A 27,626-nucleotide genomic window follows, 5' to 3' on the forward strand; every position below is an offset into this window, starting at 1 on the left:
AATGTTATACATATCCTACATAGGTCGCATTGACATGTCGACAGCGCATCGCGATCGCCGTCTAGTGGAAAGGGGACTTTAGAGTGGGTGGTGATGAGGTTGGAGACTACTGCACTCTCCAAGCAGATTGATTTTTTTAACGTGTTTTTGCCGTTTTGTCGGACTTTCAATTCTGTACGGTTTTCTGCATGTCCGTTGGGCCAAAAAGACATGCAGAAAAGATACAAAACAGAAAGCCCGACAAAAACGCTTAAGACACGTCAAAAACAGCAGGAGCCAAACCTCTGCTTGGATAGTAGTTGGAGACAATGTAGCTTCCGGTACACTATTCACACAAGTGTCGAGTAGTTTGTCTTCACCCGCCTACTAACTCCTCACATTTTAAACTCCTTGGTCAGACAGCTCTCTGTCAAAATTATTTAAGATATTTTGCAAATTTCTGCTTTTTTTCAGCCTACTTTCCCACCATATCAGTAAACGCTTGCCAATCGATTTTGAATATTCCATTGTGTTAAGTTGTCACATCTTACGACCTTATAAGAACTACTTCGGCGGGGATTTATTTAGCGATTTTCCAATAAGTCTGCGGTATTTCCTGCCAAACAATATGAAAATTGTCGTCCTTGAGGAATTCTTGTAACAAGGCCGGCCCGGGACAAGGCCCCCACCTGCAGTATTACTGCATCTGCAGGCCAATTATGTCGCCTTCCCCGTGTGCCCCACTGTTGTACGATCGGTCGTTTATAATTGGAATCTATGGACACAGTGTATCGGCAAGGGTGGTGCCACAGGAAGAGGATACATCTCAGGGCGAGCGGATGGTTTTTAACGATGACAGAGGGGGATGTTATCGCGAAAATGAGCGTTCAGGGTCACTATTCATGTCTTATCAGGTCAAATATGGCGGTCGATATGACATGAAGTTTGTTCAAAACTACTTATTAATTTCTAACAATCCTCGGGTAAAAACTTTTCCTATTCGTCAGTTTAACTCGCATGCATGTCCCGTCAAGGTTTATAAGCGGAACGAAAGGTCCTGTAGAACAAACGCCGAGGAACTGGCTGTGAGCAGTGTCTGGTCGAGTACCAGGAAGTCAAGCTCTACAGGAAAAACGTAAGTACAGACGAAGTGCTGAAATCCTTCGGGACAGTCACTAATTTCCCTCTCGTATTGGTTATCGCATTTGAAGCGGTCGTGTATTAACACGCTTGTCACTTTAAACGTTTAAGCACACTCCGTTCAAGTTGTTATATTTCGTGGTGTATTTACTAAAGCTAATGTAAGATTTTAGGTTTGAATCGTGTTCGAGCTCGTAAGTGTTGCATTTTCTTTGTACATTTTTATTCTACTAATTTTTAAACTCGGATGAAATTTCATCCACCTGACACGCGAGACGCGTTTCAAACTGCATAGAAAACCTGATCGATAACTGTTCGATTCAGGTTATGGCGTGCCGGCTGTAAACATTTTTCTGTCGACGTGCTTTTGTAATTCATTTAAAAAAATGTTTTTCCCTAAAAGTTATGATGCACTCGAACAGGGTATCTATCGGTCATCGATCGTTTCAAAATGGCAACGACCGTGTACAAGACGGGAACGCGCACATGCGTACTACACCGGCTATCGATATCCATTCATATTATCCGGGTGCCTTATAGCGACTGTAGTTAGAACTGCAGGTGATCTAACGTCTTGCCTTATGTTATAATAAGCAACTGTGCTTTTATCCTACTTAGTAGGTTCTATATATCAGTTTTATTTCTGATGTCGCAGCATTTGTATTGCATTCTTGTTGTTGTTGCCAGCTGGTAACATCAGACACAATGCAACAGAACCCGAGTACAATAGAAGAAGTCCTGTGTTGTCAGAAAAAAAGTAATCTCCAAGCAGATCCTACGGTGCCATAAGATAGTATCAAAGCTGGCCAGGGAGTATAGCCGGCTAAGGGAGCCAAACGGGCACCTACGGGGAGTTTGATACTATACATTACGCACCGTGGATCTGGTTCGAGATTAAGAAAAAAGCACAACTGAAGCGCCTGGTAAGGAGCCTATTCCCATACATTTGAATTCCCGATTTACACACTTACAGTTAAAAGTTAAGGTACTTTCCGCACCAGATGGTACATATGGCGGCGCCCATCTCCTTTTTAATAGCCATTAGGCCACACAACTTTGTGCAATCACTACAGCAGGGCGCTATTCCACTGGTGTGTTCAACTACCACACTCCCAAATACTAAGTGCTAGGCGGAGAAAGCAGCAGGGTACAGACAAGTCTTTTAGAAATTATATAAAGTGTGTGTGTGGGGGGGGGGGGGGGGGCTTATTAGTTTCGCGGTAGGGATATAAGTAGTCATTATACAGAGTCATCGAGGTGAAAGGTTTTCAAAACGCAAGCTTCCTTTTTGTCTGTTGTTGTTGTTTCTTGCCAGTTCATCTAGGAAACTTATAATGGATCTTTTGTAGTTGATTATGTACGGGTGTAAATGCGGCGGCTCCCCTCTTGGACGTGTATCACACGTCCAATGGCCTTTCGGATAGATTAAAGATCATCGAAAATTTCCTGACGATAGGTTCGTGAGATCCGAGCAGTCTGATCAGTTTTGCCGATATTCAGATAGATTTATGTGTGTTGACATCGTAACTTTTCTGGACTTCAACTTGTAATAGCACCTTCAACTTGTAATATGACCTTCAACTCGTAATAGAAAAGCTTTGGAATTCAGCTCTTTCTGCTGCAAACTAGCTCTCAATCCATGTTGCTCTTAAATTTTCTCCTATGAAATAAAGAAGACTATTTTTACTACTACTACTGCATTATCGTCCCTCTTTCTCTGAAGCCCATGATAAGTACCTTCCAGTAAACGACTTAAGTCGTTGCTTGCTTAATCCTCCATAACATATCTCACCGGATCTCGGCCAACGTGTCGGCAACTGAGCTCAAAATGGCCTTTTCGCCCAAAGTACTGCCGACGTCCTAGCGACTACTAGGGTTTCGTTCGATTTTAGCAGCTCAGCCGTTGGGATTTAAATCTCAGCTATGCACCAATAAGCCAGAAATGACAATAACCAAAATTTTAGGAATGAAATACCAGTCCAATATGTGGCAAGGCAGATTTTCAGCGAAAATACGGTCAACACACGGGCAATTTTGAAATTTGGTGAACTCCAGCCGATCTAAAAGAAAACCTCGGGCGGTGTTCGCCTGAATTGTGACAAAGGCTTTGGATTAGGAGTTGTCCGTCTTAATTCCGCCTTATCCTAGTTCCAGTTTTCGCCGCTGATGACACTCAAGCAGAATATAATCTCGACAGTAGTCTGTTGAAGATCGGGACATCGTGGGCGGCTATATATGCGTACAACTTTTTTGAGATACGTGTAATACGTGAAAATGTGATCCACATGGAGATGTATTATTACACTGAAGGGTTCAGCTTCAAACAATAACATTAGGTTGGTAATTTAGGCGAAAACTTTATCAAATCACCCACCCACTTACGTACGTGCTATTACATTATATACATGTAATGAGTTACCTATGTATTCATTCACGTTTCGAAGTCAGTTGTCCCGCTGTGTAACTACATATTATTCGTTAAGATTGAGTCTCGTAGCAACCAACGCATACTGCATCAGTCAAATCATCAATTTGATGGTATGATCATGTTGATTTCATTATGTGCCTTAAATGTGCGATTGAATCAATTTCAGCTTTTTTTAATCAAAATAAATTTTCAACCATGTTGTTAATCGTAATGTGCTGCAATATGAGCAAATGTACACCGGAGATTAACAAAAAGTACCGGTAAACGGAAACTAATGCCATAGATTGCCAAATCATTTCCAAGGTCAAAGACGATATGAAAGAACAAAAAGGAAGACTCTATTAGTTGGTACACCATACTCTTTGTGTTTAGTCGTGTCTTCAACGTTTCTGAGCACTTATATTTCAGAATGAAGCCTTTTTTTTTACCAAAGTTTGCTTTATTCGCACGCTTCCATCAGTTTTGCGGTTCCCACAGCATATCACCCATATAATCAAATCAACATGGCTTAACGTTACCTTATAATCTTTTCTATGCCGTGGAAATGAAGGACAGGCAATTCTGGAAGGCCAACTTCGTTTGCATCACCTCTCAAGAGGATGACAAATGATGATGATGATGCCGTGGTAAATACCACAGAGATACAGATTAGACATTTACAGATTTAACAGCATGATCGTAGTACTATCGCAGGAAAGATTGTTGTCGTCAATCTTTTGTTTTAAACATCGCATACACATGCGCTTATTCAAAGATCACAAATCTGATAAAGCTAGCATGCGGAGGCATGAAGAACTGCTGGTTTACAAGACAGTGGAAATGACGAATTTTATTGGTTGTATCTTATTGTTGTTTTGTCAGCTTATCTTCACTTAAACGAATAGATAGTCAACTTATCTTCGAATAGATGACATGATTTAACATTTTTCTTGAGTGTCCGTCCGTTGCAAGTGGGAGTTTCACACGCCATATTTTGTTTCAAAACCCCCCCCTTTTCTCACGTTTTACACGTTGATGTTTTCTCATTTCAATTTAGTTTGTCTTCTCCGTTTCCCCAAAATCTGCCCTAGGGGAAAACTCAAATTGCCTCCTCAACTGCTTCCTGATCGCCTCCCAATTGTCGCCCCGGGCGGAGAATCTTGGGACTGACGCCAAAACTGCCGGGGAAGGACTTACCGGGATTTAAGGATGTTGTCTATTGATCTATATAGATCTGGATGGGCGGTTTCCGAGTCTTTGTCCCGAAGGAGGATCGATGTTAGGTGAACTTTTGAACGTGCGAAATGGGGACCGCGATTCGTTACGCCATTGGAGGGATGATTCTATAGTACCTATCAAACACTTTAGGTGGCTCACGCAAAAGTCCCTTCTGCATGCGTGCCTACATGGGCACCGTATGTGTTTATCCAATAATTTAGAGGATGGATGTAGCTTCTTTGCAGCTTGAATGCCTTCCTCATTGTAAGAAGTCCGTCTATCGTCTTTGTGACATATCGGGTTTTAAACGCATACGCACAGCCCATCATTCTTCGAATTCCTTTGAGGCATTGTTCTCCTCCAGTTTAACAGAAGAAACGGCCGCGAACTTGAGAATGTTAAACAGACTGATCAACGTGAAATGATCATTACACCATTAAGCAGTCCTTATCACCCGCGCTCTTCTCAACAAAGGCATGTGTTTGCCCAGTTTATCACGCGTGGAGTTTGCAGTAGACTCAGAAGTCACTTAGTTTTGTGCGAGGTTGATAAACACTTCAGGTTTTATGCCCGTGCTTACAGGGGGGGGGGGGGTGATTGTGTAAATTGTCATAAATTTAAGCAGGAATTCAAGATATAGTTTGTATTTCTATGTCAAAGTTTGTAATTGCCCATACGAAAGTTGGTATACTTTTTGATTCTATTCTATTCCGATCTATTCGATTCTATTCCGATCTATTCGATTCTATTCCGATCTATTCGATTCTATTCTATATTTGAGAGGGTGAGTGGATACTGATACTCGTATCCCTTATGCTATGACTGAACCAGTCTATATATAAAAGAAATCTTAGGATTTTGTCAAACGGTGATGACAAGTGTTCAACTGAGTAACTTTATGACTAACACCAGCTTACTCCTCTGGTAACATATTGCCCCATTTGCCCCAAATGCATCTGTTTTCTCGACAAGCAAAGCGGTCTAATAGAGAATGGCAACTTTCAGTGCTCATGATCAGCCGATGCCAAATCCGTGTGATTTAGTACACTTTAAAGGCCTCCAAGTCACCAAAGCTTCAGTCTTTCTGCTCATCATCTTTTAAATCAGACTTGTTCACTGTCACAGTTTAGGAACGGAGAAGCGGTAGCCTGGAGTGCTTGTCCGAAATATGACATTACTTGGCTCCATCATCACCTCCATCGTCAGTCGAAGTCCGGTGTAAAAAAAAATGGATTTTCCATCTTTACAGTTGAAGAAAAAAGTTTCAAGGTACCGCAGCCACGTTACTACCTGCAGCGTACTCATTAAAACGCCACTTTATGTCTATAATTATGCTAATCACCCTGTTGGTGAAATGGCGTATTGATTCATACCTTCTCGTGGCCTGTGCGCCACCAGCGGTACAACTCGCCACCGTCAATCCCCTCCTCCTGTGCAGAACCGGGTTCCCGTTCTTCCTACCGCGCGAACGGTCCGGAGAGGTGGCAGTCGCCATTTTAGACCACCGCCGCTACGTTCTACTGTCAGACCGTACTTCCACCTTTGGGAGCTATTCTATCTTCATTAGGAGTGCTTCGTGTTTGTTTATTCATGTTTCATCAAAACATGGACCATGGTGTCGCAGCAATGCTGTCGTCTTGTGTAGATAAAGAAGCAAAATCTGTTTGTGAATTCTTTTCCGTCGCCGCATGTTATCGACTCCAAAACACTTTGTCATATTTCTTCCGGCGTCCGTCGTTCTGTACTTTGGGCGTCTCGGGAGTAATCTCCAAGCAGATCCTTCAGTAGCATAAGATAGTATCAAAAGCTGGTAGTGGAGTGAAGCCGGCTTAGGAGTGTGTTTGGCTACCGGGGAAATGCACACCTCTTAGTTGACTACACTCATTGGCCAGTTAAGTACTATCTTATGCCATCGTAGGATCTCCTTGGAGATTATATCGGGAGGGGGTGGGGTGGTGCTGCATGGGTGGGGGCGCCATTAACACCATTTGCTAAATACAGGAAGACACAGTACAGTTACGGCAACCTGGCATTCAAGGTTCCATTAGGCCACAACAAGTAAATTGTATTGATGACATCCTATGCAGAGCGCAAAATAATGAGATAGTGCAAAAGAAAACAAGATGGGTAAGAAAATGGATAAATTTTCAAAATAGACACCATAAACGCCGTAACAAAATTTGAAGTGACAAAACGTGGCATAACAACTAACAAGGCATTAAGTCCTGTATCAAAGAAGTGAGCTAGTGTAGTAAACGTGATACTAGTGTAGTAAAACTGGTATCACTTGCCAAGCTGGCAACTACATTCATGGCTTCCATATTGGTTTGGTGACACTTTTACAACTATCCAACAAGTTTCACTTCTACAATTATAGCCATGGCTACCTCCCTAGTGTCACTTCTGATTATTAGGCTACAACACAACATGTTTGCCTATTTTCAAATTGGTCCACCTAACCATCCTGGAAGAGGAAAAAAAGTGTGTGTTTTTTCTGAAATCAGGCGAAAATTAATGATCTGATGTCATCCATAAGATTTACTTGCTGTGGCCTTACGCTATCCTTGTAATGCACCGATTACGCTCTATGTTAAATTTCGATGATTAGGCTAAAGATTACGTAGGAGGGTACGGTATGCGCGAGAGTAAAAGTTTGAATTATTAGTACTTTGTGAATCTCGAGGGGGTGAACGCACCGTTAAATTCCGGAAGACAGTGGTTGGGTTACGTACATGTATGGCGTTAAATGGCGGCCCCCTGACCCTGCTTCCAGGCGTCCACTCCGCTATAAGTGCAATGCATCAATTACGTCCTACCTTAAATTTCAGCGTTCGGCTTCAAATTGAGTGGAAATAAAGCGTTAAAGTGTATGGCCTCCTCTTGAGTCATTGAATTATAATTACTTTGTGCGTCTCGTGGGGGTGGGGTGGGGGGCACGACGCTTTACGCTATTGCGGAAAAGAGTGGTTACTAGGGCTGGGTACCGGTACAGAAAATTCAGGTCCAGGTCCGGTTCAGGTCCAGAGGATCAGGTCCAGGTCCGGACCTGAACCTGGACCTGATTCAGTATGACTCATACCAATGGTCCATTTCACTACAAAGAAATCAGTTTGGTGGAGTATTAGACTTACACTGGCGTTTTAAAATCCTACAACGCTAACTGCACTTGTACGATTTGCTGTAAAACTTGGTAGAAATTACTATAAACTCTACTCTACTTCACTTTTGTTATTTTCTTCCACCTGCGAGCGCCAAAACGGGTGAATGCCTGATAAAATAATCTGTTAATTTTCTAATCGGTCCAACATCCGGTCCACCTAATTTTTTTAGGTCCGGTTTTTCTGGACCGGTCCAATAAGAAAAACCGGTGTCGTACCGGTACGCTGTACCGATACCCAGCCCTAGTGGTTACGTACATGTACAGGTATTACGCTAAAATTCATGTGCAGGCGTCCATTCGACATTTATACGCTCAATGCACCGATTGTTCCCTACGTTAAATATCAGCGGCCCCGCTACAGATCACGTGACCTTCAAGCGTATGTGCCCGTACCTTCTCTTGAGTCCAAGTCTGAATGACCAGTTGTTTCCATGGGGCGAGAAAAACGTTAAGGGAAACCCAAGTAGCCCATGGTTGTCTGGGTTTTGGTAAACGTTGTGGGAAACACGGTGGGCCGTCTTTCAGCAGGAAGCTTGGGCTAATATTGACAGAGACGATACGTGATGTTTGCGCGGACTGATGTGGTATAGACAGGGTACTGATGGATGAAGGGGAGTTTACACTAATCTACAAGCAGATGTACAGCGAATCACTTCTTTGTCACTCGGCACTGCCGCAGTCAATGTACAGCTTAAGAAATGTCGAATGAAGATTTGTATTTTAAGTTACAACGATGGTCCTCGTCGTCTCATCAATATTTCTTAGCCCGATGGACGAACATCATTCACCATGACCCCCCCCCCCTCCGTTGCTAATGTTAGTCAACTAAATTTTTATGTCCCATAATTGGTTTATAGACCTAACGGCCGTACGGCACTGTTGACGGCAACAGAGATTTACAACCACTTGCTGTGTCACCATAGCCTCCACCTCTCTATTCTGGCCCAAACCCTCTTGCAAATAGTTTCCCTATGACCAGCGTAGTTGGCTTGGTAGAAACTTGTGTCTCTCGTCTAAAGTAATAGATTGGTGGTTTGAGATCAGTGATGACCCAAGGGGCTCGTTGGACATCCAGAAACACCTTGGACAGTTTCTTTGCGCTGAACAAAATTTATCGGCGTAATCAATTATAGAATATTGTCTGTGTGGATGGGGAGCAAGAATAGATAGCCTGAAGGGACTCATCCGTTATACCCCACCATAAATGACATCATTTATCATTTTGCTATCATTACAAATAGCTAGTATCCATCCAATGCGGCCTGCAGCCTAATCTCCGAGCAGATCTTCGGGTAATCTTCACGTGGGTGGCACTGCGTCATCAGATTTCGAGGCCAGTCAGAAACCGTCACGATTTTGCCCCGAAGGTGTGCCAGGAGATCAGCTCCAACTACTACTCTGTAGCCTCTTTTAGACTTACTACGATTGCTAAAGTGAGAATACTTGTCAGGGGAGTTTGGCCACCATAAAGGTTTCATTGCCCGGCACAGAAGACACAGGGGGAAATGTTCACCATTCCATGGACTCTTCTGGCCAATTGGTCCACAAATGCTACTATACAACCCCCACAGGAAGGCCTGGAAATGGCTAACTTATCCGGTTGTTTCTCCTCAGAATATGTGGCAGAGAAACGACCAAATGAGCGAACCGACGTTAAAATATCTTAAGAGATTAATTGGTAAAAGCCCCACAGAAGCATTGGTAACTCGTAAAACATTATGAACTAAAGCAGGCTTGCGACGCCTTGAACTAATAATGCCTTCTTTCCATGCGCACCTTATACTACACTAGTGCGTACCAACTTCCAATATATAGAGAGCTGGTGTGTTAGGCCCTTATGGCTCTTACTCGTTACGTGTTTGTGATAAGAACAGTCTAATGATCATCACGTAGTCGACTGCCTGTCTCGGGCAATGGCAGTCCGCCAGATCGTGATCCCACACCGTCTTTTGTCAGTACACGTCTGGCAACTTTCGTTACATATTCAAATTGTTACAGTTAGTGAAGAAGGGGAGAGTTTGCTCACTTGGTCTTGTAGTTTAGTAGACCGCCCGCGGGAATTTCCGGAACGAGGGACAACTTTCGCGACATCCGGGCACCGTGACCAGGCTGACGGGTGACGTCCGGGGAACTGGCCGCCATCTTTTTTTTTTTTTTCGGGGATCTTCTGTGCGTGTCGTCTGCAGACATTAAAAAAAAAATGGCGGTTGTTTGAAATTCATTTTACCCGTTTAAAAACTTTTCAAATTTTGGTTAATTCTTCACATAAAATGACGAGCCAGGAGATGAATACCTCTCCTGACAAAGTTTTTAATTGGGAAGGTTAGATAAAACGTCTGATCCCGTGAGCTATCGGGGGTCCTAGACTTCAGAGTCTTTAGATGTCGTAAGGAGACCCTAGGGACGGTTGCATACTAAACTTGTAGCGTACGTGTACAGCTGCAATACTTATTCATTACGGTATGACAAGATTAATACCTTACCCTGTACATTTAGACGATATTCTTACAATATTGCAGACATATGGAAATCTATCTGCACCGCCTAAAGGCAAACAGCCGCATTCATCACCCTACCTATGAGCCTTTCAGCCTCACGCTTCCAACAGTGAGCCTGCAATAGTTCATCTGTCTTTTGTGCCCACAGGTTACGAATATGGACGACGCAGAGCTGCAGATTCACGGTTAAGAAGTATGTTACTTGTGCGCGAAAGCATAAATCATTTCCGATGTAAATCGGCCTCTCAGAGTTTAACCAAACATGCTGATTCGTTTACAATGGTCGGTTTAGTGGCCATATTTCTGCCGTTACTGAGGAAATGGTGTTTGAGTACTGTAAGAATGTCAACTAAATCAACAGCTGAAGGAGGCGGTTGAAGTCCCCCCCCCCCACTCCAATATCGCAAAAGGCAACAACGATCCAATACAATACGCCGTTAAATGTACTACAACCCAACACCCTCACCCCCACCCCCCACACACACTAGCTAGGTCACAATTGTACTTCTGCTTTTTTTGCTTTTTCAATTTGACCCTGATGTAAATATCTATCGATTTAAAGACGATAAAACACATAAAACCTGCAAACTTTTTTTTATCAAAGTACTTAATCTTACAGTACAGTAAATTTGAGGTCGCCGCCTCCGTGGAAAAGGGGTGGAACTGTATTGTTTGCTGCTTCTGAGTCCTTTGTAGATAGTAGGTTATCATTCTTGTAGTTTATTGCTGTTATGGTTAGCTAGTGACACTCATATTCCAAAAAATACTATGAATAAAAAAAAAATACACCAAAAACTATAAACTGGCATTCAACCATACAGAAATGTATGCTGCCACCCCCACCCCCTTCTTCCAGGCAGCTCAACTCGAATAAAACGCCAATGATAGACATCTGAATGAAATACCAGAGTCTAAACTGGCCTTAAGGTATTCAAAGGAATAATGCACTATCGTAATCGTTTTCTAAGAACACGTCGATATCAATTCAAGCGTCTTGAAGACCTCAAGAGAAGGTCAGCTTCCCCTGGAAAGTGGTTGAAGGAGCTAGCTATGATCGATCGAAACAATGACAACAACTTGATGGTAGATATCCAGGCCAGAAGGCACTCAAGTCTAAGTCTGAAGGACGGATCCGGAGCATCTTCCGTTTCTTCTTACATTAGATTCAAGCAATTCTTCAAATCCGCTTAACTCACAAACATCCCCAACATTTTTGGCGACTAAAATGACTGAACGGGGTCGAAATGTACGCGATTATGTTTTGCTCTACATCTTCTTTTTGCATCTTTTTCGGTGATCAGTATACGCACATAGATTGCTTCATCAATATGAGAGGAATACTCAATGTCGCCTTAGCTTGCTCAGATATTTCAGATTGTCACATAGGGCCAGAACCGACTCAAACAAATATTCCTCTGCAATTTCCGCAGTACTGTATCGTACAAAATTAGGAAAGGTTATTGTAAATGTTTACTAACAAATTAAGTAGGATGAAAACTTTTATTCTATACCTTTACTGTATGTACTAATTGTTGTCATACTTGATACCGTGTACAAATGTCTTGCAATAGATAAAAAAATCTTTTTCTTCAACATATATGCCTGGATTGGTAACCGTTTTTGAAGGACGAGGCAAATCGATATATCATATGAAAAAAAATGCAGTAGACACGGACTTGTAACGTTATTTTCAAGACAGAACATGATTTACGTCCTTATTTGGAGCAATATGTTATCACAGCTGTCTTCATTTGATGCCACGACCAAACGAGGCACACGGGAAGTAGCAATCAGACGACATGAATATGAAATAATTTAAAAAGCAGTCTTAAGAGATTTCCTGTTCAAGAAAAGAGCTGAGGTGGTCTGTGAAAGATTGAGAGCTAAGTCATCCATCTTAAGCGCGATTTGGAAAAGCCGTCGACCTTGCCAGACATGCAAATGCCGTAATTCAAATTACTACACCCCAACTCCGATGAGTTGCATCGATACGCGCTCAGAGAAAGGAGTTTTGTAACGTGTCTATAGATTCCATCTGACGATTTTTCTTATCTGTCAAATGAGCAATATTTTAAGTGCTGCTTACTTCGGCACTGGACTGTGTATGACCAGCAGAATGACAACAGGAGATCAGATTAGTGGAACTGAAATTCATTTGTTCCACGTTTGTCTTGAATAGGCCAAGCAAGACGATGACTCCACGTGCAAATATCTCCAAGGCAGTTTACAAAGCTTTCACCTAAACGGTCTGTAATCTTCCAGAACCATTATTCTCATCTTACTCGTATCTATTCCTGTCGACTGTTACTATGCAAGTTTGTCCGACTCAAGTCATGGCTGATTCGATGATATTCCACATTAGTGTGTCCAGATAACGTTTTGGTGCCCTTCGTGTGACATGTTTTTACATTCATCAGGATACATTCCTTTAGGTAGCTAGTGCCAATTCAAATGTTGAAGATTAGGGACGGATTGGGACACAGGTGAAAGATCACGCCGCACTGCGACTTATTAGTATTCCTAAGTCTTAGTAATGGTCGCTTTCGGGATAGCCTCAATGGTGGGTGACTTTTGGTTGTCCTGTTTCCGCCTACCACCACAGGAGTGCATTATAATTAGAAACCAGCTAATGGATTGAACCAAGAAATGGAATTCTGAAGAAGACGAGGCGAGAGGGGGCGTCGCGGACAAGATGGTTATCATAATTGTGTTCATCACGCCGAGTATGCGCGGAATAGGAGTTCGGTGATCTATAGTTTAGGTTCTGGAAGGTGAAATTGTTTGACAACAATCACTACGGAACGTGTCTCTGCATCGTGTACCCATTTTCTTGTGTCTAGGACCGCGTGTCGCCTTGTACTTTTCTGGTTAACTGGTGAAAACATCATCTCCGCACATGCCTTCGAGGTCTTCGTCATCAAAGTACAATGAGAAGGTGGCTCCGAAAGGCTCGCTAAGAAAAGGGGACCACTAATTTTATGTCTAGAATGTGTTGTTGATGCCTTTTTTGCAGTCGGTTCAAAAGAGCACTAAGACCTTTGCATTAGGAGAGTTAAGTTAAAGACAATCTGAAAAGGATACAGTCCATATCGAGTATATCGAAACAAATTTGTAAAATGGCAGTAAGAGCACCGTAGAGAATTTAATTTGTGATTCTATTTGTGCAAAGGAAACTAGATGCCCCTTCCCTCTGACCACAAGGGTTTTGCAACAACCAAATGTCATGACCATAGATTGTGCAGAACACGAGATGTCAAAACAGGAAGTTCTGAAGCAGTGCCATAGAAAACTACTAGAGGGCAATAATCCAATAGTTTCTTCCTCCTTTTTGCCAACTATACCTACATACCAAATATCATCAAGATCCATCCACGACGTCTCGATGTATTCTGTTCGCAGACAGACAGCTTTCCACACAACACATGTCACGTACGTACCCGAAAACAAAATGTTTTGCGAAGGTAAAGAAACAGACAAGTTAAGACATTGTTGACTTCCAACATTCGTAAGTACAGAGAGGTATTGGAAACGTGACTTATGATCAGGAAGTTCCAATCTTACCGCGTCACAACTGATCTTATCCGTGGTTTCTTGGAACATTGCTGCTTATTAGAACTCCCGCGTTTATTGGAGAGATCGATTAGATTTTAAAGTGGCTAATCCACCCACTACAAGGCCTTTCTCCCCCATGATTTGAAAACATCTTCAGGGTCATAAGAACCTCGCTGATACGCACAGATCCTAATCTACCCTGGTCCGAGGGCATTAGGGATAATTGAATGTCCCATCGCGTAGTTAATGAGGGTAAAAGCGTCTCTGGGAAAAAACAGTAACTATGTTCCTGGAAGCTAACTCACTCACGCACTACACAATTATATGTCAAATTAGCATCGTATCCAACAGGACACCAGGACACGGAGTCTGGTGAGTGGTGACTGTGTGTTGGGGGCGGGGCTTGTGAGGCAAGGCCAATTATAACAAATGACTTGCGGGGCATTTTTCCACCATTATCCATTAGTTCATCACACGTTTACTTGACAGTAAGTCAAAGCCGCATGGTCTCAACATTCTCGGAAGATTGTTGACCGTCACAACATTTTAACATTGCAATTTCACTAATGTTGACACTTCATGATAAACTTACTTGAAGATATAGGAGTTTTCTACTTTCTCTTTACCTATGTGTTTTAAATATTGCATTTGCGGATTGAACTCTTATACTATAGTAATATTACTACATAGAAGCTTACTACATAGAAAGAAGCATACACAAAGAAGTACATTGGCTTTCGTATGGTCAATTGCAAACTATAAAGTAGAATGATAAACTAAATCTTTTAATTCCTCTTACTGAATAAAGTAAGCCAACAAGCTCTCTAGTATCCACAATTAAATGGGGCTTCAGGCAAGTGTCATATTTTTGTCTTTTCTAATATAAAACATTATTTCATGTGTTTATGAGAACTGTCGAATCGAAGGATACAATAAACCTGCTTGTGATATCCTCATGTTTACAAGTACCATGAGAAGGGCACCAAAAAAACCTACATTTCTTTTCTACTACTAGTATGATAAACGTCAAATCGTATATCATTGCATGATCAACTCATAAGACTCAGTATTTCCTGCATGTTCATCTGTCCGGTAAGCCTGAAGTAAGCCGTCTGGAACCAGTTCCTGTCATGATCAGATCTGGGACATCATCTTTGAAGAAGCCGCGGGCTGCTCGAGTAGCTCTTACCGAATGAAAAACAAATTTGCTCACAGGTAACTTCACAGGTGCAGTAATGTCGCTGTCCTTGCCAGAAATCGGTTCCGAGCCATTGAACAAAGATTTGCTGAAGGACACGTGTGTGATAAGAAGGACGGGTGTTCCCGAAAGTTCAGGAGAGGGGCAGAGACGACTTCCTATGACGCAAAACGATAACAAAGTCCTCATCTTTATACCGAAATTGAATCCCCTTTATCCCACCATGTCGTCTTGACTTATCATTTTGCAGTACTTCATCATTAAAAGTTGACGAGAGTGGTATGCTATCAGATTCAAACTTTCTAATGATGTCGGTTCGGTAGTTTTTTTTCTTCTTTCTCGGAAGGACTCTAGTTAGAACCTCAGAGGATTGCATTAAACATTTCCTGGGAAAGAAATAATAGATGGCGCTAGGTAGGTCACACTGGTGTCAGATTTCGTCCCAGAATTAGGGCAATAAAGCCCTCACTCATATTTCATTGTCATTCCTGATTTCCTTTTCCATCCGACTGTGTCCCGGTGGACTCCACGGGGGTGGACACCATCAATTGTAACCTGATGCATCTTCTCATTAGCTGGATCCCAGAAAAAAGTAGTGACGTCAAAACGACGTCACCGCCATGACATCACCACGCCCACATTATCTCCACCACCACTTATAAGTACTTGAGAATAAACCTTACCCGGGGCAGATCGCAGTAGACTGATCTGTTTGGGAATCACCTGGCAGCCCGGTGGGCATTAGTTCTACAAACGAAGTGAGAGGTAGCCCCGGCCTTTACCATATTGCTTTTAAGAGGCCAGTCTTGTTCCATTTACGTTTCAGTCCGACGCCTCAGTTTTGCCTAGCGGACAACCAGTTGCTTCCTGAGCGCGTCGTGTACTTGTGAGGATACTTCTCGGTACAGCTGTGCTGACGTGCTGACATACATCACCGGTGAGCCTGCTCTGAACGATTGACGTGGTCCGTCGGCTCGGACAAGTTTGTGAACTGCCAAACAATCGGTAAGTCGAGTTCTTCCGGCCCAGGAAATGTTTTTTCCCGTTCCATTGATTTCTTCATCCCTTTTCCTTCATGTGTGGTCATAACTCCGTACCGCGATCTATAGTCGTCACTTTTACTGATGTGATGTATTTTCTTTGAATGTTTATCCATTTTTATATGACAGATTCTTTCAATCTGCCTGTAGAGGTCATGTGAAAAACACTTTTGTGCATTTTGGAGTTGACGCTTTTGTCTGTTTATTCGCTTTTTATTATTTCGTAGATCAGTCTTTGTCGTGGTTTTGTTATAGGTGTGTTGTGGATAGATATCACATAGGAACTGTACCTCCGGACATTTGTTACTACATGTGTATCCGTCGAATTCATCCAGACGGATTTATAATAATATTATTCTTCATCTAATTTGATAATTCCTTTCCAAGATCTCAAACACAAAATCCAGCATCAGCGATAGATTTCGTTTGTTTCCCTGAATTGAATTTAGTTTTGATCAATCCATGTTTAGCTTAAGCGCTCACTCGCACTGCGGACTTTAGACAGTCATTGTTTCCAGCTGTTGATAAGCTTAATTCGTGTATGCTCGCATGTTGCCTTTGTTAGCGTGTCGCACTGCGTCTGTTAGAGCATCATCAGTGGTGCGGTAGGATATAATGGGACGTAATTTACGGCAAGATTACTACATGGAAGATTACGATTGCAATTTGCTCGTCTGATCTATTTGATGCAATTCAAATTTTCTGAACCTCTTATATTTGATCTTTTTTTCTTAACATTCATCCTTTGATATATATCCAACACAAGATCAAGCAGCAATAGGAATAGGCTTTTCTTCCTCTAAATAGGAAACCTTACTTCTTATTACGAAGTATATTATTCTGTCATCGGCTTTAGTGTTTGTAAAATCAGCTAAAGTCTGCTTGTTAGAATTGAATATGTGCCAACTACTCTTTACTTAGTCACTCCTCAAACTAATCCGGGTTATCACAAGTTAGAAGAATTGCCGACGGTAACCTACATTGAGGAGCTGTATGTCTCAAAGACGATCTTTAGCAACATTTTCTGGTTTCTTACCAGAGATTGCCATCTGATCTAATACTTTATCAAAGCTTTAACGATTTCAGGGTACTATCAAGAGGAATATCTTTATCGTTGAGCATTTTATGTACATACATGTATAGCCCATGATTGATTGCTAAGGATATATCCGCATGCATGTAGAGAGATAAGTATAGCTAAGCCTGCGCGCACGTTTAAATAGATAAGACTTGTTTTTTATTGGCGTTTGGAAGAACCGTATCATACGGGTAACAAAAACCACAATAATTCAATGATTCGCAATAATTCACAAGGCTACTGACTCTCAAAACATGTCGTCTCGTATCTGTGATTGAGTAAAAAGGCACAGTTTAAGTAGTTAAGCTCATGTATTTCTTCACCACAGTTCCAAAAAACAGTGTTATGGGCAGGAAACGGTTATGGGTAGCTTTGCGCTGCCAGAGTTATCTCCAGAAAAGCCGATTATGAGATCCACTCCTACGGTAAGCACACTCTGCCAAAGATGCTCTTTATCATCAACAAAAAAAGGAATTTTGTAATACGGAATGTATTCAAGGACCATTTCTCACAGGAACAAGTTGTGATCTTTTTGTCATGTGTAGGTTTCCATTTCGATAGCGATGTTTTGAGAAACAGTTGCACTGCGATCAGAAGCGTTTTTCATAGAAAATGTCCCAGAATGTATGGCAACGCCCTTGTTCGGCAGATTCCATGGAGGATAACACAAAATGATAATGACAGCTTCTTCATTACCCATCGACCTAGATATCCCAGCTAATGAAACGTTATAAGTAAATGGTTTCTTGGATGTACACGAAGTTAATTACCTAAGCCAATGTTCCGCTAATGTACCTTCAATCTAATGCTTTGGATGCCAATCGCCAGGTAAGTGACACATCATAAGAGTACATGTATTGCAATTAGTTTAAAAAACCCTACTGAACTAGATGTGACTGAGGTCAAGTCAATTCAAAGCTTATTGCACGACAGTTTCTGGTGCAATGTATGGCAAAGCGTTGCACACAAGACGTTTTATTTGTTTTTTGCTCGGAACCGATTTCTGGCAAGGACAGCGACATTACTGCACCTGTGAAGTTACCTGTGAGCTAATTTGTTTTTCATTCGGTAAGAGCTACTCGAGCAGCCCGCGGCTTCTTCAAAGATGATGTCCCACATCTGATCATGACAGGAACTGGTTCCAGACGGCTTACTGCAGGCTTACCGGACAGATGAACATGCAGGAACTACTAAGTCTTATGAGTTGATCATGCAATGATATACGATTTGACGTTTATCATACTAGTAGTAGAAAAAAAGTAGGTTTTATCTAATACAATCTACATGTATGAAAAAAGACACGTTGCAGTGTGTGACAAAGCGTCGTATGATACTTCATTGAAGTTCATTCAGAAAAATCTACATGTAGGTTATACAATATTCATAGAAGCGACAGTAAGGAAATATGTGTTTAAGTCCGCGTTCCATAATGGCGATTCTTTTTATCCAATTTGAAAATCATAAAGATCCAACTTGAAAATTCAGTTCTAGTTCTGATACTTTCAGTTTCTGAATATCATTTTACTAGAGTCCATTCCAAGACACCATGCGGATGTTTGTTGGCATTGTTTAGAATTGATTTTAAAGTTTTGTAATTATATGTCTAGGACATTCGATACTTCAGAAATATTTTTAACACTGTTTCAACTTTATAAATATTTCCCTGGTCCTGTAAAACTTTGGAAATATTCATGGTGTGGAATTGGATACTTCTAATGGTTTCTAAAACATGATAACAGCATTCTACCATTATTTACCATTTTCTACTATTTTTTGTAAATGGTTCGGTGGGCTGGGAAGATAGCAATTCACACATCCTTGCAAAGTATAGTTGGGTGCCATGCAACAATGGCCCACCACAAAGGACCCACCAGTGCCCAGCAGTGAAATCTAAAAATATACATATGCAACAATAGGGCTTACTTTTATGGGGGCAATAAACTAATTTTATCATTTGGCCAGGTTTACCATTTTTTGTAAATATTTGTAAATGTGAAATAATCACAGAGAGGTTTCACAATTATTCTAAATAAAGATATTTTTGTACAGTTACTTTCAAAATGTTTCTAAAATATTCAAAGAAATTCAAATAAATGAGTATTTTCTTAGTCAATTTTTTGAAAATGATTTAATTATTGTGGCTCAGATATTCTTTTATTCAAAATAATTCAGACTAATTATAAATATCGCCTAAAAACCCTCATGGTGTCTTGGAATGGACTCTAAAGTCCGTTCAAATTTCTTCTTCTGATAAAAAAATTACAAAGTTCTTCATTCACGACCAAATGATTTCTGGACGACTTTCAATGACCCTCTGTCACCTTCTTCGTGGCAAAAATGGCTGGTTCACTTTGCACTGCAGGTAGAATGTAGTCCCTTACATAAAGTACTGTCACATACATATTTATTGTTATGCAAAAATGATATAATGCGTTCGAAACTACGTTTTAGCAATGACACCTAGCCAGCAGCAGTGCAAAGTGAGCTAGTCATAGCATTGAAGAAGATATCAGCTGGTCATCGAAACGCAGGCTCTTGAAAAATACATGGCTTTGAATAAAGAACTCTGATATTCAGCCATTCACTGACCTGGTGAAGCTACTCATGAAACTTTCTTCATTCTTTTACCGATACGAGGTTTGAACAGAACTGCAAATAAAGTCGCGATGAAGTTTGTGTTTCATAAAGAAACCTTGTCCTTGCAAAAGTGCACGAATAACTAGTGATTCACCGAGTCTCGCTGCGGAATCCCCGAGATTTTCCTTTCCTCTTCTAAGGGACGAAGATTTCCACTCACTGATCTTATTATGTAACCGAGGGCCTCTTAGACGTTTTCGTCTATCTTTGAATATAATTGGACCCGTTTTGCACGACATGTGGTCCTACATATACCAAGTTCCTTTTTCACACGATGCAGGCCTCGCATTAACTTCTCAAGGATATATCAATTTGATGCATCTCCGGTGAAATAAAATGTTTTAGTTGATGCGTCTCGATCAATATGATAAGATAATTCACTCAGGTATGCCTGGTCATAAAATTTCAGCATTTCCACTTGACCCTGAGCGTATGGATTAATGGTAAGGCTTGTAATAGTTATCCATTAGCAAGTGAAAGGATCAAGCTAGTGGTCACTACGGAGGACAGTACTCAGGCTATGCAATGGTCGGGGAGAGAACTTCTCGCACAAATCGAGCCAAAAATCAATTATTTCAAAACCCTTTTTCCTCTGAAAACTATTGATCGTATACGACTCAATTCATGTATCATAAGTACTTTTACGTAAGTAGACGTCGGAGCAGTCTAGGTCATAAATGTTCTAGTCTCAATGACATCCCGTCATAAAAACTAACGAGAGACATCCAGCCGAGAGAATGAAGAAGGGGGATTCTGAACAAGACCTCTGAATACATTTCCCCAACCCAGACAGGTGATGCTTGTATTTTACATATTGTGTAAAAGCTGGACGAGCTGCTAAAAATCGTCCGAAGCCCGAGTAATCACAAGGACGTCGGCCGTACTTTGTCCGAAAATGCCTATTTGGAGCTCGCCGAGCTCAGTTCATGATTTGTGACGGGCACATTTTGTGGCAATCAGCCTGGATTCGAAAACCTTGAAGAAAAGTTTTATGGCGCTTTACGTCATCCCTCGTGACGGGACGCCAGATAATTGGCAGTCACGGGATTCTCCAGAAGCTAACGCTAACAAGCCTGGGTAGTACGTAATCAAGTTTTCAATTGAATAGCAATGGCTTTGTAATACGAATAAGGACATTGTCTCCCTCATATGTTCTTTTTGACATACGAAAGTTCTTTCTTTGTCCGTGGACTCATGTTTCCCCATAGTTATAGGGGCATGATGCCAATCTACGGTGCTTTTATGAAGAATACAAAGATAATACCAGTATGTCTCCCACACAGAAAGATTGATGTAATTTAGTTTTGCTTTTCATTCTTTCCCTCTGACGTTTCAGTCTTACAGGACCTTATTACCACCCACGGAACCGATTTGGGCATAAATATATATATATATATAAAAATTTCAGAGCCTTTGAAGTATCTATAACTTTAGAAAGTTTCAGAACCTTAAGCTTGTTAGGACCTATAAGAAAACTTCAGAAACTTAGAAGGAGATATATAAGAAACTTTCAGAAGCTTCAGAAGCTTTGGTGCCTAAGCAGGACCTTTAAGAAAGTTTCAGTGCCTTAGTAGGACCTATTAGAAATTTTAGGACCGTTTTAGCACCTATTAGAAAGTGTTCAAACTTTTCCCTGACTGCAGTGACCATGAGGACGATATCCGTATCCGGGGTGGCTCTGCTGCTGGCCGTGGCGATCGTGGTGAGCTCGCAAGGACTGGCGCACGGGTACAACTGCAAGTACGTCTTCTCATTACATGATGGTTCATGGAAACGTAGCCTATGTTTGTTTTGCTGTTCTAATTGATACGTGGCTACAATGTCTTTTATGCTTAAGTACAAGCAATGCAATGTGATGATATACGAATGTTTTATTCTTACGCTTATCGTGAAAATATACTCATATCATCAAGAACTCCAGATTTTCTTTAAAACGTATGTGGTTCAACGAGTCACCTACAAAATAGAATGTTCTGAACTTGTCCTGAAGTGATATCCATTTTAAGACTTGTTACAATCTTGTTCTACTGTGTTATGTCATTTTTGACCACGTCCGTAGCTAGCGGTGGTTGACGCAGAAGGAAACACAAGACAGCAGACGTACTAAACTGTTACATTTCAGTTGTAGATCATGTCTTCTTCGAAGGCTCGAAGCAGAACATGGTCAACATTTTACACCGGACACTGTTGATTTATTAATCCAATTATTCAGCTCAGGACAACTGGGTTGCCCCTTCAACATCGAAAAGGATGAAATTCAGAGCAACACATAGAATCTTGTTCTTGTCACGGAAGCTATGGAGTGGACTGATGTGAACATTGAATTTTGCTAACATTGTATTAAATCGAATCATTCTCTTAGATCTTGTATGCATATTGCACCTTATGATATCAATCCAGGGCCACTTGGTGAACAGAATGATGCTGGCTGGTTGGTGTTTATGGCTTTACTTTTTTTATCGTGAACGCTCTACAAATGAGTGTTCATAGAATGATAGACAGAGGTTCCCGTCCTGATCATCATCATCATCATCATAATCATCATCATAATCATCATCATCGGTCGGCTGCGGAGCAGTCGATCACAAGTCTTGTCCACTTCTGTCTGTCCGCAGCCAGTGCAGCAATAGCGGCAGTGCTCGGGTTGCATTCCGCATCCCCAAGCAGGTTCTGTATGTAGGTTAGATAGTTTAAGTTGGTCCTGATACATGTACCTGCGCCGTTCCCCTGCGGTTGTTTTAACGCCAGTCCGTCTGGGTTTACCTCACACTCACAGCCCACCATGGAGCCGGAGATGTGCCGTCTCCGATTGGTGTTCAGGGTTTTATTATCGCCTCATTAAGTTGGACTCTCACTGCGCTTGGGGCACCGTTGCGGCACTGCGGGGTTCGTTCACTGCGGCACTGTTTTCTTATTTTGGTGATTTTTTTATGATTCAGATATTGCGTAATACGTAAAAGTATAACTTAGAAAACAACAAAATACACAAAATGGTAGAAAATTAATTTTTCATCTCTGAAATTCGTTGAGTCATCTATGAACCCCGCAGTGCCGCACCTGTGCCACAAGTGCAGTGAGAGCCCACCTTTGACCATGTACAAATGAGTGTTAATAGAATATATAGAGGTTCCTGTCCTGATACCTACGTCGTTCAGCCTGCGGTTGTTTTAACGCCAGCCCGTCTGGGTTTACCTCACACTCACAGCCCACCATGGAGCCGGAGATGTGCCGTCACTGATACCACCGGCTTCGGCAGGAGGGCGACGGACAACCAGACTCTGGAGTAAGTCATTCAGGATAGGTGCTTAGCGCTCATCGAGATTTCTCCTTCCTCTCTTCAGGAACGGAACTCTCCACTTACTGATAGAGTTACGTAACATAGGGACCCTTAACCGTTGTCGCCTGCCTTTGAAGATAGATTGGGTCCCTCTTGCACGACACGCATGCTCACCAAGTTCCTTCTACACATGATTCAGGCCTTACATAAATGTCTCAATGATATCTTGGTTTGATGCAGTTCCGGTAAACAAAAAGCTTGAGTTGATACTTCTCAATGTAATAACGTACTGAGATTCACTTACTCAGGTATTTTGTCATAAAGTCTCCACATATTCACATACTTCAATGATTATGAGAAAAAATACCAAAGCAGAGTCTTTGCTTGCGCAACCAACTTGAAGAATTGGTGCTATTACTCAAGCCGCCTGGAGGCGCGCGGATTTTCTTTATTCTGTAACATGAATCTTCCACACAGATCGATAAGACAGAGTAGGTTGTAAAAGTTTATAACATAATCTCTTCAATGGAACAACGTAAAAGGGCCACGCAGATAACATAATCTCTAACATATGAAGGATACATATAGGCATGGAATGCCGGCAAGCGTAGGCGGTTAAAAGGGTTGGACAATCTACATGTAGATAGCCACCGGTTAGTACCGCCACATTTTAACAACATTTTGAATTGAAGGATTAGCCCGAAAGTTAATATGTGTTCAACTTGGTAGAAATCATTCTTTTGCACATCTATGTGCAACGCTTGCAGATAGATGTGCAAAAGTTAGGTGCGACGGGTCCTTCGCTGTAATGTAACCAGCTGCTGCCGCGTCGCGTGCCTGCGAAGCTGGTGTGTTACGCCGAAGGGCGGTTATACGGGCTATATAGATACAGATACAGATACAGATGAAGCAAAGCTTTGTTGAACTGTGATTTCAACACAAAACCTTTACGCACCAAATTTCTTTACTGCTCTACTCTGTCAAGAAATGAGCAATCTACCGCTTCCGTGACGTCACATTATGCAGATACAATACGTGACATGGTAAGATGTGGATCAGAAAGTTGCAGAAAATTCATGACAATATATACATACAAGCCAAGTTGTAAGCATCTTTCTAACGGGGAACCTTTTCGCGTGCCTGTGTTACACTAAGGTGCTTCTTTAATGTTAAACTTCACGCCATTCCCTTAGCACGTTTTACCTCAAAATATGCGCACTTTTATCGGTTTGAAAAGTTGCCTATATCTACAGCGTTCAACGGCCCTTCGGCGTAACACACGGGGCACGGGCTTCTGATGATGTGTTGCCTTGGGCACCATAATTACGCTCTGAGAAACTCACTTCTCTAACATCTAACCTTCTGTACATTTTTCACTTCTTGCAGGTATACTGCACCGTCTGTCTTATCTCCATCTCACCGTTTGTCTCCTTACTAACACATTGTTACGGGCCCGGGTCCATTTGTTGTACGATATCGCAAACTTGAAGCATTTCTGGAAAGTCGTGCATGTTTAGCACAAGATTCAGCTGTCTTGTTCCCGAAAATGTGCCTTGTTAGATCTTTTTTCAACGGCTGGTTCTGTCACAGCCTGTCCTAAGACGCCAGAACCGTGCGACATCCTATGACGTCAGACAACAGCTTCAATAATATTGTTCTCAGGTCAATGTTTGATGCCATATATGTCAATGTTTGATGCCATTAAAAGTCACCTTTCTAACATCTTTTCTTCTTTTCCAACAAGACATTCCCCACTTCTAACACCTATTCTTCTTTCCTAACATGACATTCCCCACTTCTAAATTCGTATCTCTTCTAGTCTCATCGCCATTACTAACCAGTTTCTCTGCCTTTGTTCTGCGCTGCTGTCGCTAATAACAGAACGCCGTGGAATGAAAATTGTCAAACAAGTCGCACAGCAGACTTTGGAAAGAGGGTTCCTGCCTCACAACTTTCTCTTAGAGAAGTACTACAGTAAGTATGCGCTGTGACGTATCAAATATGATGCAAGAACGAAAAAGGATCAGACACTGAAACTCACTTGAGAAAGAGTGGGCATATTTTAAAGCCTTTTCTGACAATGACTTAATTCTTTTAGTATCAGCTATAAGTTAGACCCCACCGCAGTTGACACGCACTTTTCAAATAAAGTCTCAAAGTCTCCCTGGATGCTTTACAAATCCGTGCGTTACTTTCAGTGTGCAAAATTAACAAAAAAAATTATGTCAAAAGCACTCCAACCTGAAGCACTTATTTCACCGCACATCCGAGGCCGTTCTTTAACGGCTTACTTGGCGTTCTTCATCGCATCAGTACTACCAATTATGATACCTATGTGCTGATTGCTGTTACTATTTTTTCAGACAGAAATTTCCTAAACGAGTCATTATCTTGCAATATACTTTACTCATTATCATACAATATACTTAACTCGATAAATCTACCAAAGGAAATGACTAGTATCAAGTGACGCAAGTGACTCATTTGTAAGTATGAAGATAGATTATGTAGCTGTATCCACATTCATACATTTACAGTGGAAAAAATCCCTATATTTGAGTTTTACCCTGTTTGGGTAGGGTGTGTGTGTGTTTGTAAGTGTATGTGTGAACACTTGTGTGTGTGTTTGTGTTGGGGGCGGGGGGGGGTGATGCGTGTCTGCTTGTGTTTGTGCGCCCGTGTCTGTGTTTGTGTGCGCGTTTATGCAAGGACGAATGCGTGTGTGTGTGTGTGTGTGTGTGGCTGTGAGTGTGCGTGTCTGTGTCCCACTATGTGTGTGTGTGCGTGCTTATGTGTGCGTGTGTGTGTGTCTCTGTGTGCGTGCGTGCGTACATGTACCTGTGTGTGTGTGCGCGTGTGTTTGTGTGTGCGTACATGTACGCGCGCGCGTGTGTGTGTGTGTGTGTGTGTGTGTGTGTGTGCGTATGTGCGTGCCTGCATGCGTGCGTGCCTACATGTACGTGTGTGTGCGTGTATTGATCAAACCTTCCGTTTTCGCCTCCTTACAGGAGCGGCCATCCTCCCCTCAGCGATGTCGACACAGCGTATGAAGATGACGTAAGGAACTTGTTGGTGCAGATTTTGAGGTTCGCTGACTTTTATTGTTCGGAACGAATATATGATTAAATCACTCCTTAGCAAATGTCTAAGAAATAAAAAAAGTGATTACTAGAAAAACAAAGAAAATGAAAGTGAAATGTGAGAGGAGCGAAACGTCAGGTGGATAGTTTCTCCCGCCACGCGGTCGGTAGTACCATTAATCCCTTATCATCTCATCCGTACTGACGTTATTTTGTTTGTACCCGCACCACCACAGGTCCCACATGCGCCCAAGGACGTCTCGCCGCTGGACAGTGCTGGAGGACTGACACACCGGACATGGCGTCACAAAATCACTTAATCGGGACCGGAAACGGACGTGGCAAAAAGTATGGTCACGTCAAGCGTAACAGAGAAACTCCAACTTAAGCAGAATCATTGCTCAGAGTAATGAAAAAGACATTGATAAATTTATGTTAGATTTTAAGGCGTTTTGCAGGTTTGCATGATTTAAAAAAAGGAACAGAAACGGAAAGCGAAGCAATGGCACGCTACCTTTAACTATAGGTTAGTGGTCAGATTATTTATTCCTGACTGCAAGTTTGCAACATAGTAACTATTGTAGGTCAACGACCGCAGAGCATTTCTCAATTGGGGCCAATTCCGACCTTCTGCGTCCATTAGCTTTAGTATACAAGAACGAACACGCGAGGGCTTCAGCAGTGAAGCTGTCACTTCAGTCCTCATAAGAACCATCCACTGTGTACTTCAGGGTTTCTGTTATACACCATCTCCTGTATTGTGCATGGACGTCACGAGGTCTCACTCAATTCAGTAGATGTGCCACGATTACCTTTAACCAATTAGCTAGTACGAATAAAAAGGGGATAGATAGATATTAGACCTATGATTTGGCATATAATTAAGTAGACCATCTGGAAATTTGTCGATAGCTCTTAAGTAAAGTATACCTCAAATGTTTTACGGAGTGAGATACGTCAGGAATCTCACTAGGAAGTTCTCCCAGGGGTTTCATTATCGGGAGAAGTTACTCATATGCTACATTTGGAACCCTAGAATGCCTGATAGATTAGTCAATTGCATCTCTTTTAATTTCGCTTCATATGCACGTTTATAGTTTAGTAATAATGAACTCACTTGATTATTATCTTATTACCTCAATGTACGGCAGTGACATTATATAAGTTATTAAACTTACATTCAAAACAACAATTGATGTTCTCTTTGTTGCAAAATTAATGGTTCTTAGGTTTCCTACAGGCTATAAAAAATCAACGTAATCATAGATAGTGGAAGATTAAATCGAAGCGGTTACAATCATTTTATGATATAGTAATAGGTTAATTGCCACCCGAGGCACAGACGCCTTCAGCACATAAATG

General features: G+C 41.7%; 2 protein-coding genes across 7 annotated transcripts in view; one reads left to right on the forward strand and one right to left on the reverse strand.

The window, feature by feature from the left end:
• The window catches only part of LOC118413998, a 28,283-nt gene extending 17,653 nt beyond the window's left edge, over positions 1 to 10,630 (reverse strand). Inside the window, exons 1-2 of the mRNA XM_035817700.1 lie at positions 10,481 to 10,630; positions 9,931 to 10,084 (exon numbers count right to left, since the gene is read on the reverse strand). Of these exons, the coding sequence (XP_035673593.1) occupies positions 9,931 to 10,046 (116 nt within the window). The 5' untranslated portion in view covers positions 10,047 to 10,084; positions 10,481 to 10,630. The remainder of the gene's footprint in view (positions 1 to 9,930; positions 10,085 to 10,480) is intronic.
• On the forward strand, positions 479 to 27,456 carry LOC118413999. 6 transcript variants are annotated; one of them, XM_035817705.1, is made up of 6 exons: positions 1,030 to 1,114; positions 15,979 to 16,157; positions 21,551 to 21,647; positions 23,113 to 23,190; positions 26,193 to 26,270; positions 26,501 to 27,456. In XM_035817705.1, exons 3-6 carry the CDS (start codon positions 21,556 to 21,558, stop codon positions 26,550 to 26,552), a joined length of 300 nt encoding a protein of 99 aa, XP_035673598.1. In that variant the 5' UTR covers positions 1,030 to 1,114; positions 15,979 to 16,157; positions 21,551 to 21,555; the 3' UTR covers positions 26,553 to 27,456. The 6 variants fall into 6 exon arrangements, with proteins under 6 accessions (XP_035673594.1, XP_035673598.1, XP_035673595.1 ...); XM_035817702.1 differs by lacking the exon at positions 23,113 to 23,190 and adding an exon at positions 25,066 to 25,158; XM_035817704.1 differs by lacking the exons at positions 15,979 to 16,157; positions 23,113 to 23,190 and adding an exon at positions 25,066 to 25,158 and having other exon boundaries at positions 1,032 to 1,114.
• The last annotated feature ends 170 nt before the right edge of the window (positions 27,457 to 27,626 follow it).

The sequence above is a fragment of the Branchiostoma floridae genome, chromosome 4 (assembly GCF_000003815.2).
Source record: "Branchiostoma floridae strain S238N-H82 chromosome 4, Bfl_VNyyK, whole genome shotgun sequence".
Taxonomy (NCBI): Eukaryota; Metazoa; Chordata; class Leptocardii; order Amphioxiformes; family Branchiostomatidae; genus Branchiostoma; species Branchiostoma floridae.